Source organism: Phocoena sinus, chromosome 12 (assembly GCF_008692025.1).
Source record: "Phocoena sinus isolate mPhoSin1 chromosome 12, mPhoSin1.pri, whole genome shotgun sequence".
In the NCBI taxonomy this organism is placed as follows: domain Eukaryota; kingdom Metazoa; phylum Chordata; class Mammalia; order Artiodactyla; family Phocoenidae; genus Phocoena; species Phocoena sinus.
Window position 1 is genome coordinate 21,281,693 of NC_045774.1, and position 16,196 is coordinate 21,297,888.

A 16,196-nucleotide genomic window follows, 5' to 3' on the forward strand; every position below is an offset into this window, starting at 1 on the left:
TTTTGTCTTTAGCTATACTTCTTGCTTCACATTTTATTTCTAATTTTAGAAAACATTTATTTCTTAAATACTACAAAGCAACAGGCATTTGTTACAACCTTAGACAAAAGTGCACCAGGCTAGGAATTAAGAGCTGCCGAGCTGTAGTTTTGGTTTTGACAATGGCTATTGTTCGAATACCAACATGAAGATACAATAAGATATAATACTCTATGGAAAAAAAAGACTGCATGTAATTTATGGGAGTTACTTTATTTATGGCTCTATGCATGGTATAAGAAATGTTGGTGAAATGTACATACATAAATTTAAAATGTATTTCTAACACTAAAGAAGTAGTGATAAAATGAAAAAATATCAAGAGATTACAAATGCCATATTCTAAAAGGGAAAACATTAGTGTATGATTTTTACTTCTTGACAAGGCAAGATATTAATGACAAATCCATGTTATTTTTTTTCTATAGAAAATTCAGCTTTTAACCTACTCTAAACATTTATTTCAGTGCTGCATTGTGTAGCTTCAGCGTATTTCCTCAAGATATATGATTAAATCACCTAAGTTGTTTAGACCACTAACTAAAGTAGCAGCTCAGTCAATGTAAAATGTGGTTTCTCTCTTAGTGTCCGTGGTATATATATCTAGCCTAAACATGGTATTTTATCTTACCAAGAAAAAGCAACACTAGAGTCCTAAATTCAGAAAAAGTTGTAGGGAACTTTAAAGATGATGTGGTATGACAACATGATTTAAGAGGAATCTCTTCAATAATTCTCCTGAGAGATAAGAGCTTCTGACTTTCCACTTCAGCATACTCAACCAAAGACAAGGCTATTCTTCTCTTCTAGCCATCTGTACTAACACTGAACAAATATGTTTCTGTATTGAGTTGAATACAGCTTTCACGTCTTGCTTTAGCCACCTGGTCTCCATGATAAACATCCCCAGTCCAACCACAAATCACAGGACAACCCTTCACCAGCCTTGAATCTGTGTGACCCTGAGCAAATTATTTAACTTCTCTGTGCCTCAGTTTCCTCATCTGTAAACTGGGGATGACAGTGGATCTACCTTCCAGGACTGTTGTAAGGATTAAGGATAAAAGGCATTAGAACAGTGCTTCTTTACACATGGAAATGCTCAGTAAGTGTTAGCTCTCTTTATTATTATCCTTACTGGGCTTCTTCTGACACATGTCAGTTTGTATCTTCTTAACATGTGAGAGGCAGAAATGGACCTCTGCTCTGACTACCACAGAGCATGTTATAACTACCTTTGAGCTGAACCACAGACTTTATTACTTCAGTCTAAGATTAAATTAGTATTTCCAGAAGTCACATCATACTCTGGTTCATAACAAGCTTATGTTCAACTAGAATTCCCAATCTTTCCTCATACCTCCTGTTTTTAAGCAAGCTTGGATAATTCTGTATCAGTACAATTGACTTTTAATGCAGAACAATTCTTTTATCCCAGTCTAGCACTTAAACGGGACTAGACTATTTTGCATCCCCAAACTTCATTTGTGGTGTCAGTTATGCATCCAAGCATTGTCTCAACAGTGAGAGTGTAAATTTAATAAGCACTTCTCCCAAATCTTTAGTAAAATCATGAAGATGGTAGAGACAATGGGCAGGGCACAGAAGCATTCCATTAGATACCATCTTTCAAGTTGGGGTCAACTTCTTGGGTTAAAAAACTGACTATATTTACCTAAAAGTACTAACTTTTTCTAGTATGTCCATTACATCTTATTCAAAAGAATAGAAATTTAATTATATGATTTGTAACCCCATTATCAATACATATCAGAAAGCTAATTTGGAAATTTTTTCAGTGAGCCTATATTTTGGCTCTTAGTGGGCACCATATTTTAGTTTTAACTGCCTGTATCAGCTCTTCATTCATCTGAGGGGTGTGATGGTCATGGAGATGTGCCACTCACATCTTCTGCTGGGAGGAGCATAATTAACTGACAGCTCCAGCTGCCACCCCTCTGGATCTACACTGCTCTCAGCCAATGACAGTGCTTGGTGGGGATACTAAAGCAGGCCCGATCCTGAGGGACTCCTCTACCAGGGAACTTAGGCTTGAGGACTCCCGACTGGCCTGCCAAAACTTTCTTAAAACCGTGCTGTAGTCAGAGACTCTTCTTACCTAACCTTCCTTCCTCTGCCTATTCTATTCACAACTATCAGACCTGTATGGTGGTCTAAAGGCTTTCCTTGCTTACTTCTGCTCCCGCCTCTTTATTCTGCATGGGTGTTCCCCCCAATCAGTCTCCTGCACATCTAATCCCATCTTAGCTGTGCTTCCCAGAGCACCTAAACTGACACAAGGGTCCATGTCAAACTAAGATGTATTTTGAGATCCCAGAAGTCAGCATTTTTCATTTTTTGAAAATTTGAGTAATAACTGGAAATGAACTGTTCTTAAACTAGTGGTTAACACTGGGGAGAGGGAAGGGGCAGGGGCAGTACAGGGGTAGGAAAAAAAAAAGGATTATTTTGGGATTATATGAAATCATGTATGTGAAACTTTTGAAAACTGTAAAGCACTAAAGAATTTAAAGAATCTTTCATTCAATGAAAAAAAAAGAAAAGAAAAAAAAGAAATGGACTGCTCTTATTCTTTAAAAATTCATTAAAATGTCCTTGGTAGTACGACTACATTGAATGCTAAATATTGATTTAAAGAATTGTGTAAGTTTTAAAAAGTTATATGACTATTTATTATGTACCAAGCACTTTATATGAATTACCGCATTCTCATAAAACATTTATGAAGTGGGTTTTATGATGATCATTTTATAGAGGAAAGAACTAGATTTAGATTTGCCCAAAGACACACAGATATTACAAGGCAAAACTAGGAACAGAACCAGATCTGCCTCACCCTTGAGCCTGTGCTCTTACTGTACCTTATCTGAGTTGCCATTTTACACAGCATTTATGATTAATTTTTGCTTTATAGATTGAAGTATTATTATTTCAAACATTAAAAGTCATGGGACTTCCCTGGCAGTCCAGTGGTTAAGACTCTGCGCTCCCAATGCAGGGGGCACGTGTTCAATCCCAGGTAGGGGAACTAAGATCCCGCATGCCGCACGGCACAGACAAAAAAAAAAAAAAAAATCATACTCCAGCTGAAATGCAATGTGTCTCTTAACCTTCTTAATCCCAGCCTCTTTATCAAATGAGACTGAACTAAAAACAAAGTTCTTCCAACCCTGAAAAAATATTCTACTTTTAAAATTGAACAAAGAGAACCTACCTTTATAAATTTTTTTCTAAATTAATTGTTCTTGAAAGAAATGGTAGAAAAGCATTAAGCTTCAAACAATAACAAAGAAAAACAAGTTTGACATGGATTTGAGAACTAATTCTTCAAGGAGTTATTCCAATTATAACATAACACCTTGTTTTCTTCAAATATGGGCAGCTGATTTTGTTATAGCATCCTCCCAGTAGGTTTCTAGCTCTGGAGATTAAATTATTACCACTGATTAACACTGAGTGTATACTATTGTGTTAGACTTACAGGTCTCTAGGTGCCTTGTAAATGTAAGAAATTCTTTACTATGACATATATGGCCCAATGGCATCAGGCCCACTCCTGCAGCCCTGTCTCCTATCACTCTTCTTCCATTGCTCACGCTACTCTAGCTACACAGCCTTTTTCGCTATTTCTCAAATATGCCAAGCTTGTTCCCACCACAGGCATTTTGTATGGCTCCCTCCATTGTACCATTTAATTTCTCCTCAAATGTCACTTCCTTAAAGAGGTCTGACTCCTGGTTGCCCCACCTTAAAGAGCACCCCACCCCTCACACAGCTCATTCTCTTGTAAGCAGTCATCACTGCCTAAAGTCATTTATCTGTTGTTTATCATCTTCTTCTCTCACTAGTGAATAAACTCCGAAGGTCAGGTTTTTGTTTTTTCACAAAATTGACCAAATTGTTCACCTTCTGTTTCCCCAGTGCTGAGTACTGTTGAGTATTTGCTGAATGAGTAAATAAAATGAATGAACAAGCATCTATGTTGCATATTAATTTACATTGATTTTCCAAATCCACATTAAACGATGTATTTCAGTTAAATCATGTAAATACTTGCTAGATTTATCATTTTTGCCTTTTCCTCTAACTTTGGTCCTGGAGGTATGCAAATTAATATAAATCATCAAACAACTTTATACATGTATAAATAGTTCTCTTTGTCTTACCTGTCATATTGCAAGTCCTCTGGTTACTTTCAAAATGATATTGTCGTCGTGCTTGGGCAATGTATTCTGCAGCCTCCCTTTCTTGTATTTCTCTGATTTTCTTCTGTCCATATTTCCCCAGGATATATATTCCTAAAATTATTTTTTAAAACAAGTTAGTATATTAATGCAGTTAATTAGAGTATTAAAAATTCTAAACAGTATTTTTAACCCACTTTATCCAAATATGAGGCTTATATTAGTGAAAAGCTAAAAAGTACAACTTTTAAGAACCTAAATTAAAGAACTGTATAAGAATTGCAACCTGAAGAGAAGGAAAAGGAGACTGGCATTTTAAAAGCCAATGATAGATGGGTACATAAAGACTAGGTCTAAAGAAACAGAAAGGAATTAAATCTACAAAGTCAGGCAATGCCTTTAATAGTGAACTGGAGATATTCTAAATGTCCAGCAAAAGGGAACTGTTTAAATACATTATGGTCTAGCCACACAATGGACTCTTACGTAGCTATTAAAAACTACATTGCTAAATAGTTAATGCCTTAAGGAAACATCCATGTTATAGTGTTAGAGGATAAAATAAGATCCTAGAAGTTTTGCTTTTTAATGTAAATAAACATATAGGACAACAGATGGGTTTTAATTTCTTACATATATTAAACAATGATCATTGCTAAATAGTGGGATAGCAGGTGATTTTTTTCCTTCTTCTTGTTTCTCTATGGTTTACACATTTTCTTCAATCAAAATATAATACTTTTTAAAAATATAAGAAAAAATTTAAAAGGAAGAATAAAAGGAAGGTAGGTTGTCAAGCAGACATCTAAAACTAGAAACTTAAGTAAAAAAGGGAAGGTGAAAAGGGTACAAAAATTCCTAAATTATGACACTATGATATAAAAATATAGGTGGGGTCTTACGGCCTGTAATTTATTTACCACATCTCAGTATAGACAGTATAATATAAAATGTGCACATTTTGGTCATACCTTATAGGCATTCAGTTGTCCTGACTGGGAATGTTAACGCTCCAGTGTGGTTAGTTAGCATTTGATCAAAAGCCATAGTTCAAGGTTTAAGCATTTCAACTAACCTAGGAAAATGAATATCAGAAATGGCTTTTCACAGATTAAATGACTGGTGTTTAAGATACTGGGTTAGCTGAAACATTTTAGTAATATTCATTTGAACAAGAATATACGATAAAGTCCTTAACCCTTAGGAATGGCTTAGTCTCGGATCCTCAGCTGCTAGTTTGAAGGATTCTTAGTCAAGAGGGTTAACCAAATGGCCAGCAGAATCCTACATCTAGAATACTGTCGCATTTGCTTTGGGTAAATCGTTTATGCGTGGTTCTGCTGTAGCACAAAGAAAGGACAATGGGATTTCAATGAGCTTATAGAACAAGTTATGATACTGTTTTATCTATCCTTGATAATAGATGTTTTAATGTGAGCCAGAATTTGTTTCATGATAACCTGGCAACAAGGCTGTAGGAGAGTAACTAATCCTCACCTACCTCCAACTGTCTGTAGCCTCCAATATAACAAGAAAGAACATAAGAATTGTACATGACCTAAATAACTGGATTTGGTCTGTTTGTCACAGGTGGGAAGGAGGACGCCCACTAAGAACTGCAAAGCAAACACGTATCCTGAATTATTTTCACTAATGTAAGCAATACAGATGAACTGATAACATGTTATATATATGTCTTAAAAAGACATTGAAAGACATACAAAAGACATACAAATAATTAGAAATAAAGTGTGACTGCTGTTATGTCTAGATGCAAAAAATGTATTACAATCTCCTTAAAGAATAAATAAAAATTCATATAAATGTCTTCAGAGCTACCTTTCTTGTAATTCATCCTCAATAAACTGAAGACAGTGCCATAATACTAACAGAATGAAGCAACTAACTTACGTTTCACGAAGTAACCCTTTGACAGGCAACTCTTAGATAATAACTACTTCTCAATGAATTGCTTCTATTTTATTTGCACAACAGATGGCTAAAAGTTATGTGTAAAATGATTATTATTTCTCAAATAATAATAATAGTGTAAAATGAAATGCTGCAATGACACCCCTTGTATAGTTAAGAATTTTCTGGAATAATAGTAAGTTTGATTGGTCTATGTGTTTTCCTGGGGAGAAGGTCCACTGCTTTCATTAGATTTTCAACAGTGTCTGACAAAAACACTTTAGGAACTACAGTTGACCTCTGAACGACTCCAGGGTTAGGGGTGCAGAACACTCCCTCCAGAAGTGGAAATCTGCTTGTAACTTTACAGTGGGCTCAATTCATAGTTCTGTGCCCTTGGATTCAACTGAGTATCTGTTGTGCTGCAGTATTTACTGAAAGAAGTCTGCATATAAGTGGCCTTGCACAGTCCAAATCTGAGTTGTTCAAAGGTCAAATGTATTGTGTAAGTGGCCCTGTGCAGTTCAAACCTGTTTTGTTCAAGGGTCAACTAACTGTACTGTGTATAATTTGGTAAATGTAGTATATTCTTACTAAAGCTAAAAGATAAATTATTATGGGTTGAAGTGTATCCTAGCCCAAATTAACATGTTGAAGCTCTAGTACTTCAGAAAGTGACATTATTTGGAGATAGGGTCTTTGCAGAGATAATCAAGTTAAAAGGAGGTCACTAAGGTGGGCCTAAATCCAGTACGACTGGTGTTCTTATAAGAATGGGAAATTTGGACATAGACATGTGTACAGGAAAGATGATGTAAAGACACAGGGAGGAGAAAGCTATCCACAAGCCAAGGAGAAGGGCCTGCAACAGATCCTCTCTTAAAAGCCCTGAGACGGAACAAATCCTGCCAACACATTGATCTTGGATTTCTGGCCTCCAGAATTGAGAGACAATACATTTCTGCTGCTTAAGCAACTCAGTTTGTGGTACTTCGTTATGGCAGCCCTAGCAAACTGATACAAGGCATTAGGCTAAAATCCCACAATCCATTATTTTCCTTGAGTTAGCACTGAAGTAAATTCCTATACAAGGACTAATTTACCCAGGCTCTCATTTGCAAAATTCATAAATTCTGATTTTGTCCGATTTGTTTCCCTACGGAAGTAAGAATGAAGGCAGAGAATTCATTACCTAAAATATGGAGCTCAGGATACACCTGACTTGCTGCCTGAAGTTTGGCCCAGAAGAGAGTAGATACTGATGGCTGTGGCACCAACTAGGCAGGTAACTTTAAGCAAGTCTTTCCTCTCTCTGGGTCTAAATTTCTTCATAAAATGAAAGGCTGGGATTATATGAGCTTTAAAGTTTCTTCTTTAGCTATGACTTTATTTATGAATAATGAAAACATTCACTAAATATCTCAAAGAATAAATGTAAAATGTTTTGACGTTTCCTTTCAGAACACTGCTGGTAAAGCAAAATATCTTCTAGCCTTCCCATATTACGAATTTGGTTTTCTAAAACCATCACTTAGTGCCTTAATGGATGAAAATCCTTCAGTATAACTATTTTACTAGGTTAATAACGTCAATAAGGGTTTGAAAATAATCTATTAACTTCACTCCCATACAAAAGACCACCAAACCTTTCTATTCTGATTCTATTTCAGAAATATTTTCTAAACTTTGCCACTTTAGTCCACTTCTCTACCATTGTCTTCATTCAGACCCAGATTATTAATGCTCTTGAACAGGTTTAACAGCTTCCTAACTCTCCTTTGTTTCTGATCTCACACCTTTCCAATCCATCTTTTATATGTAAAATAATTTTCTAAAACTTAAATCTGACTGTACTACTGCCATATTTAGAATTCTTCAACACCCTGCCATCATTTCTTAATGTACAGTCCCTGTTCCACTTACATCAGAATTACTGATGGGGTACTTGTTAAAAATGTAGCCTTGGGGCTCCCCTGGTGGCGCAGTGGTTGAGAGTCCACCTGCCGATGCAGGGGACACGGGTTCGTGCCCCAGTCCGGGAAGATCCCACATGCTGCCGAGCGGCTGGGCCCGTGAGCCATGGCCACTGAGCCTGCGCGTCTGGAGCCTGTGCTCCGCAACGGGAGAGGCCATAACAGTGAGAGGCCCATGTACCGCAAAAAAAAAAAAAGTAGCCTTTAAGGAAGTTCCTTGAAAACATCCCCAAATGTTTTGTCTTATATGATGCTGTACCCCCAATATATAATATTGGTACACAATTGGAGCTCAATAAATATTTGTTGAATGAATTAAAGAATTAATGAACTGCACTCTGGACCTAAAGAATCAGAATCTCGGAGAAAGAATTCTATATTTTCATTAAGTCCCTTCAGTGATTTTTATCCATACTAAAGTCTGAGAAGCTCCAAATTCTGTAGAATGGCACAATAAGGAAGGCCCTTCACAATCTGCACTCTAGCTACTTCTCCAAATTTATCTTTTGCCACTCCCCATTTGTGCCTTGCGCTTAGCCATAGGGAAATACACTTTGATTCACCAAAAACAAGGTCTCTGAATCTGCTGAGCAACCCCTTTACCTGTTGTGCCCCCTTCTACTTTGCTAGCTGTAACTCCAGCGGATTCTTTTTAAAATAAATAAATAAATAATTGATTAATTTTGGGCTGCGTTGGGTCTTCGCTGCTGCACACGGGCTTTCTCTAGTTGTGTCAAGTGGGGGCTACTCTTCATTGTGGTGCGTGGGCTTCTCATTGCGGTGGCTTCTCTTGTTGCGGAGCACGGGCTCTTAGGCACGCGGGCTTCAGTAGTTGTGGCTTGTAGGCTTAGTTGCTCCATGGCATGTGTGATCTTCCCAGACTACGGATCGAACCTGTGTCCCCTACATTGGCAGGCAGATTCTTAGCCACTGCACCACCAGGGAAGTCCCTCCAGTGGATTCTTAAGGGAGGCTTACTGAACACCTCCATTATTCTCTCTCTCTATGCTCCCACAGAACCCTGCTCTATTATGGTACTCTAATACTATCACTGTACTACTTTTGTTTATTTCCATTTCTGCTTTCTGGACTGCACTATGAGTTCCTCAAGGTCAAGAACTGTATCTTATTCCTGTGTATCACCAGAGCCCAATATAGAGAGAGTAGGCCCTCTAATTCAAATGTTTGTTGAATGAATGAAAAACCAAAGAGACCAAACATTAAAGTTTTTTCCCCACCACTGAATGGCCAAGATTCTTGAGCATGCAAGTTGATATTTTACCTAGTTTGCAAATCTGTCAAAATGTGCTACTTCTTCCATGAAGCGCTTTCCTAATTATTTCCAACTGCACAGGCTATCTGCCAGTTTGATATATACAGCATTTTCAGGTCTTATTGTTTTGTATTTTAATTATGTGTATGCTTCTTGCTGTGGTTTGAATGTTTGTGTCTCCCCTAAATTCATATGTTGAAATTCTAATGCCCTATGTGATATTAGGAGGTGGGAGTCTTTGGGAGGCGCTTAGGGCATGACGGTGGGGCTCTCAAGAATGAGATTAGTGGGGTTTTTTTTTTTTTTTTTTTTTTTGCGGTACGCGGGCCTCTCACCGTTGTGGCCTCTCCCGCTGCGGAGCACAGGCTCCGGATGCGCAGGCTCAGCGGCGATGGCTCACGGGCCCAACCGCTCCGCGGCATGTGGGATCCTCCCGGACCGGGGCACAAACCCGTGTCCCCTGCATCGGCAGGCGGACTCTCAACCACTGCGCCTCCAGGGAAGCAGGGGATTAGTGTTCTTATCAAAGGGCCTTCACAGAGATCCCTAGCCCCTTCTGCCATGTGAGACTACAAGAAGTCTGCAACCCCGAAGCGGACCTTCACCTAACCATGCTTGTACCCTGATCTTAGATTTCCAGACTCCAGAACTGGGAGAAATAAATTTCTGTTGTTTATAAGCCACCCAGTCTGTGGTATTTGTTATAGGAGCCTGAACAAACTAAGTCATTTGTTTTCATTCCTTTTAGACCATAAAGTCCATGAAGACAAGAGTGGTGTACTGTGGAAAGAGAATGTGCTTCGGGATCTAACACACCTGGGTTTGAGTTCTAGCTTCCCTGGGAAGCTCTAACTCTGGGAACCTCAACAAGTTTTTAAATTCTTAGCACTCTGGTTCCCACATTTTTGAATGGGGATAACAATAACTATCCTGTCATCATCCCCACTGAATAGAAGAGCTTAATACAGGGCCCATTGGGCACCCACAAAACGGTAGCTATTACTATTAAAAATCTCTGTAAATCTTGTATTTCCAATCATATTACCTTCAACACTACAGGCACTGGATAAATATTTCTTAAAATTGATTAACTGATATGTACCATGTTATAGGACCTTTCCCTTGAAGCAGAAAGACTATGAGGCGCAAACAAATGCCAATCACAGTCATCTACTCTTTTTTCTTTTTAGACTGACATCCATTCTTGTTATAAAACACTAGGATTATTTTCTTTTTCTGTTCCTCTGAACCTCTTCCCCCCTTTCTCATTCCTCTTAATCTCTAACTATAAAGCTCTCAATAGATTTTTGAAAAAAATCTATAACTATCTTTCTTTTTTGAATTTTATTTATTTTTTTATACAGCAGGTTCTTATTAGTTATCCATTTTATACATATTAGTGTATATATGTCAATCCCAATCTCCCAATTAATCACACCTATAACTGTCTCTTAAGTGTACTCTTTTGCTTCCCCTATGATTATTTCTAATCTACCATTAGGTTGTTCCATAAATCTGACGGGGTATGCTATTTTTTCTGAGATAGCTAAAGAGATGCTATTTTCTTTCCTTCAGTAGAGGCAAAAATATTTTATTTATACTTCTTCCATCACACATAAATCATTAGTTTCTACAAATAAAGTGGACTCAGTAGTCTTTGTGTAATTTAAATACACATTAGATATCAGTGCATGAAGATATTAGAAAATACATTTTATCTATAAAGAATTTTTCAAGGAATGCCATTAAAATTTACATATAATCGAGGGTTTCCCTGGTGGCGCAGTGGTTGAGAGTCCGAGATCCCACATGATGCGGAGCGGCTGGGCCCGTGAGCCATGGCCGCTGAGCCTGCGTGTCTGGAGCCTGTGCTCCGCAACGGGAGAGGCCACAACAGTGAGAGGCCCGCGTACCGCAAAAAAAAAAAAAAAAAAAAAAAAAAAATTTACATATAATCATTATTGATCTGTGGTAGACCTCAGAGAGGAGAAAAACATTCTCCTTGCCTCATTAACAAGAAGGCTGTTTCAAAATTTCAAGAATCAACAGAGCTGAATTATTGATGCTAAGAGTATTGCTAATTTCAAATTGTTTTGGGGCAATAGAATATAATCAATAGTAAGAGAAAACCAACCAAATTCTTTGGGAAACTTCTGCTCTTGTTTTTAACTATTTCTGTAACTAAAGCATGTAGTCAGTGATAATACTTCTCAAAAAACTCAAATGCTAAAAATTTCCTCTTAACAGTCCTACATTTCCTTCTCCTGTATCACACAAGACATTTTATTCTCTCCTTTAGACCCCTGCATGATTGTCTTATGAGGAAAAAGGCTCTCAAGATTGCTATCTAATCTGTTTCTAAATCTCCTCTTAGCCTGTGCAACTCAGTTATGTGAGCTATGTGGGAATTCATCCCAATCTTGAAGATCCTGAGAAGATTGCACAACTTCCCGAAAGCACTTTCTTACTGCATAATTTACTACATAGTTTGTATTCTAAAACAGCAGAAACAGAGCTAAAATATTGATTTGTGTTTCTTTGTCTAGCATATACCTTCCAGTCTTTCAGTACAATTGTGCTGTTTTCAAAAATTCAAATTAACTTTGAACAAGAACTCGAAGTGCAGGCTTTAGTTAACTTCCCTCGAGTATTATGAAACTTCTGCGAACGGTGAATGCCAAAGTACTGGAAGTACCAAACAGAAACGAAGAACCTCACAGTAAAACAACACAAGAGAACTAAAAAAATATGTCTGTAAGAGAACGGTGCCTTGAAACAGAAAAAAAAAAAAAAGTGGTGGGTTCTCCCAAGGTGGGTGAGTAAAAGGCGAGAAACAGAGTAAGCGGCAGTATCAGGGCAAAGGGCACAAATTTCATAACTGCAGAGATGTAAAGAACCCTGGAGGTTTGTCACCCGGTTCCCCGTCCCATGGTTGAACGAATCCTGGGCCATGATCCCTCCACCTCTATTTTAGAAAGCAGACATCTCTCTCCCACCCCCTCCTCCCTATGCCCCTTTCCAAGAACGCTGTCACCCACCTCCGAGGACCGTACCCAGGAAGATGCATTTCTTTTTGTGACGTTTCAGAAAATTCCACGTAGATCTCAGCATCTTCAGGCCCTGGGGGTGCGGGCTGCCTAAAGGGAAGGAGGAATGGTTCACCAGGAAAACGTTTCTTCGTCGCCTGGCACGGACTACCCGGCTGGACCGCCGTCGTCCCACTCGGTGCTCTCCAAAAACCACGAACGCGACTTTCCGCAGAGACTGTCACCGGAGCGGGAAGGGGGCGGAGACTGTGGCTGAGCAGCTGCGCTTTCTGTTGCTGCCGGCGCGCCGCCGCCGCCGCCGCTCACTAGCCTGGGGCGCCGTGGTCCGTCTAGAATTCGCTCCCGAGTGCCTCACAGTTCGATTCCCCCGGAAACGACAGCCCGCCCCCACCGCGTTCCGTTGCCAGCGCTCCTCCTCCGCCGCGGCCTCCGGCACTGAGCGAGGCTGCCGCGGTGCAGTATGGAGGCGAAGGTAGGGTCCACGCAGATTACGGGCGACGCGTGCTCTGTGTTGGCGGAGGAGACCGAAAAGTGGATGGAACAGGCGATGCAAATGGTGAGGGGGCGGGACGTGGATGTATAGGGTGGGAATTTTCTCTGGCTTATCCTGGCCGAAGCATTCGAGTAAAGGTCCCCGGGCGTGCTTTCTGGTCTCAGTAATCTCGATGGAGTTCGCATTCTCTGGGTAAACACCTGGCTTTACTCTCCTGAAATGTTTTTTAGCTCATTCTCACAGTGGTTCTGAGGAAAGGAAGAGACGAAATACAGAAATTATTTCTTTTTCACTTGTTTGAAGTATGCGCCGAACATCCCTATTCGGGGGCTGCTGGCACGGGCGTGCTGCGTCCCCTTGTTTCCTGTGGACATTCGCAAATCCTCGAAGTCACATTATTTTGTATTTATGACCTCTTGACTCTATCTAGTAGAAGGAAGGAAGCTGAGGATGTTTCCGGTAGAGAGCAGGATAAAAACAAGTACCTGAACAGCCAGATTCTCATCCATCTATCCATCCATCCATCCATCCTTTCACTTCCCTCACTCCTTTCAAGACTCCTGATTAAGGAGGGCTCTAATAAGATTTGTGTATAATCCAAGCTTTACCCATACTTACGTGTCCCATCGAACTCTTTAATAGGGATAAAAGTCTATTTGGCATATATGTATATATATATAAATCATGCACACACACATATATGCATATGTTAATTTAAACTTGTTCCTCATACTCTTTTGACAGTCACTCACAGTAAAAAAAAAATCTATTTTGTATTACATTCCAGTAAACACACACAGATAAAATTGAAACAAAAGCTTTACAGAACAGTACTTAATCTTCCTATGTACAGTTTTCCTGGTATTTCTCTTTCATTGCATTTTGGAAAAAAAAATGCTGGTCATCACCCCTGATTTGATTTCATGACCCACTCTTTAAGTCCACTTCAAAATTTATTTCCCCCGTTAAACTTACAGGATGCATAACTTTCTGTGTGATACTTTAATGTTCACATGTACCTTTAAATAATTAATTTGTAATTTGTAATATGGAGTTGTTTGTCCTGAACTCCTTTTATGTTACTAAATTCTCCAAGTTGGAGACAAGGAGTTTTCATGTGATATCAAAAATCTCACTCTCCTTACCCCAAATCATTTCAATAATATCATATGCCTGGCGGCGCCTTTTTTTTTTTTTCTGGCCGCGCTGCGTGGCGTGTGGGATCTTAGTTCCCCCACCAGCGATCAAACCCGTGCCCACTGCAGTGGGAGCGCAGAGTCTTAAGCACTGGATGGCCAGGGAAGTCCCTGGGCAGCATCTTTATAAGTAGTGAGGATGGTAATAAATGCACATGAAGACTAAAATATCTCAGATTAAGCTGCGTTTATATCTTTCTATGGGCGAGAGACCTGGAGGCCAGGGAATGCTGGAATACTGGGAATTCGTGGTCTCTTCCATTTATTTTCATTTGCTTCAGGAACTCTCCTCAAAGTATTTATGTGGAGCTTGTGTAGATGAAAATTTGAGAGTTGCTGTCATAGAGGACTCAGTAGTGGTTCCATAAACAGCTAAGTTTAATCAGTCTTTGAGCTTTTCCACTTTGTGTATCAGAAATGTGTTTTCTTTCCATCCTTTCATATCTTTGTACTATTCTCTAGTCTTCTGGACTAAACATTTGAGTCTTTTTACTACCTTTTGGTATGACCTTGGGCAAGTCACTTTATCCCCCTAGGGTATTGCTTCCTACTCTATAAAACGGGGTGGTTGAACTCCAAGTAATTTCTAAGCCCTCTCTGGCCTTGACATTTTTGTCTTTTAATTAGATTATAAACACCTAGGGGTGTGATTACCTAGTTTATCGACATAGGGTCAAGGAAGTCCTTAGTTTGCACTTATTTTTTTGGTTTTGGCCAATAGTATATGTTTCTTCCAGGACTTAAAAAAGGGAAAAAAGGGCTTGTCATAAACCTTGGGCTTTGTCCAACCATTCCCTCCCCACTAAAGAAACTTCAAATCTTAAATTATTTCAAAGAATTGTTGAAGTAATTGAAAGTGTATTATGTACTTCTGAGAAGAATTTATGATTAGACCAGAAGCACAGCTGGTACCAAATCTGGAGGCAGCAAGTTAATCTCTGATTAATGTGTTCTGAGGAACTTGAAAGTGAAATGTCCAGTATACAAGTAATAGGGAGGATACTAGCATCCCCACAGCACTTGTACAGAGTACACATATTTATATGACCAGTTCAAGTAATTAGAATGTTTGTCTCTGATGTTAGCATTTGTTGGGCAAAGGCCTGGAGGAATTGGAATGGAGATGGATTCTTTAAAGTATATGACCAAAGGCAGAAAACATAAAAGGAAAATGAATAGGTTTTAGTTATATAAGTATTGAAAATTTCTCCATATTAAAAAGATAAGATACAAAGTAACAAAGCAGATGACAAAGAGGGAAAATATTTGCAATGTAAATAATTTGCAATGTAAATAAATTTGCAATGTAAATAAAAGGACAGGTTTGATAATCTTAATATATAAAGAACTTTTACAAACTAATGAGAAAAGATGTACACCCTAATTTTGAAAAAGTCGAAGGATATGAACATGCTATTCTAAAAGAAATACAAATAACTAGCAAGTGAACAAGTGTGCGATTTCACTAGTAATAAATTAAATTCAAGTTAAAAAGAGTTACAATTTTTCACCTGTTAAATAGGCAAAGGTGAAAAAATTATAATACTTGCTGTTGGTAAGGGTGTGTGTGTGAGGAGCTGGCTAGTTGGTTGCTGAAATTGGAGCATCCTTTCTAGAGGGCAACTTTGCTATGTATATATAAAAAAGCCTTAAAACTAGTTTATCCTTTGATCCAGTAATGCCTTTATGGTATTTTTTTCCCCAAATGAAAATATTTTAATGTTTTCTTTTTCTGATTATATAAATAATTCATAGTCATAAGAAATTCAAACTATAAAAAGATTCAACAAATTAAGTAATAATTACCTAAAAATCCTACCATCAGAGATAATGTTATAAAAATTTTAGGAGCATCCTTCCATGTATCTCTGTCCATGTGTAAACAGACATATATACTTTTTTCTTATATTAAATCTCTGTGCTAGGTTTTTTCAAATTTATTTTTTGACATATATATGTTTAAATAAATGAAATTGCGTATTTTCTTTATGATTGTGAATATCTTTTTCTAGACGTAAATACTTCTTATTTTGGTTTGTTTTCCTCACCCCCATTCCAT

General features: G+C 38.3%; 3 protein-coding genes across 8 annotated transcripts in view; 2 read left to right on the forward strand and 1 right to left on the reverse strand.

Moving 5' to 3' along the window:
* FUCA2 (alpha-L-fucosidase 2) overlaps positions 1-6,072 on the forward strand; it is a 54,918-nt gene extending 48,846 nt beyond the window's left edge. Inside the window, exon 9 of the transcript XR_004352491.1 lies at positions 5,835-6,072. The gene's annotated coding sequence lies outside the window, so the exon portion shown is untranslated. The remainder of the gene's footprint in view (positions 1-5,834) is intronic.
* Positions 1-12,798, reverse strand: part of PEX3 (peroxisomal biogenesis factor 3) — a 35,353-nt gene extending 22,555 nt beyond the window's left edge. For 2 of the 5 annotated variants that reach the window (XM_032650931.1, XM_032650933.1), the window contains exons 1-2: positions 12,455-12,758; positions 4,227-4,358 (exon numbers count right to left, since the gene is read on the reverse strand). In XM_032650931.1, the coding sequence (XP_032506822.1) occupies positions 4,227-4,358; positions 12,455-12,512 (190 nt within the window). In that variant the 5' untranslated portion in view covers positions 12,513-12,758. Of the gene's footprint in view, positions 1-4,226; positions 4,359-12,439 lie in introns of all 5 variants that reach the window. The other 3 variants (XM_032650932.1, XM_032650929.1, XM_032650930.1) reach the window with 3 other exon arrangements.
* Positions 12,799-12,861: 63 nt separating this feature from the next.
* The window catches only part of ADAT2 (adenosine deaminase tRNA specific 2), a 61,276-nt gene continuing 57,941 nt past the window's right edge, over positions 12,862-16,196 (forward strand). The window contains exon 1 of one of the 2 annotated variants that reach the window (XM_032650934.1): positions 12,862-13,004. In XM_032650934.1, coding sequence (XP_032506825.1) covers positions 12,909-13,004 — 96 coding nt within the window. In that variant the 5' untranslated portion in view covers positions 12,862-12,908. The remainder of the gene's footprint in view (positions 13,005-16,196) is intronic. The other variant, XR_004352492.1, reaches the window with a different exon arrangement.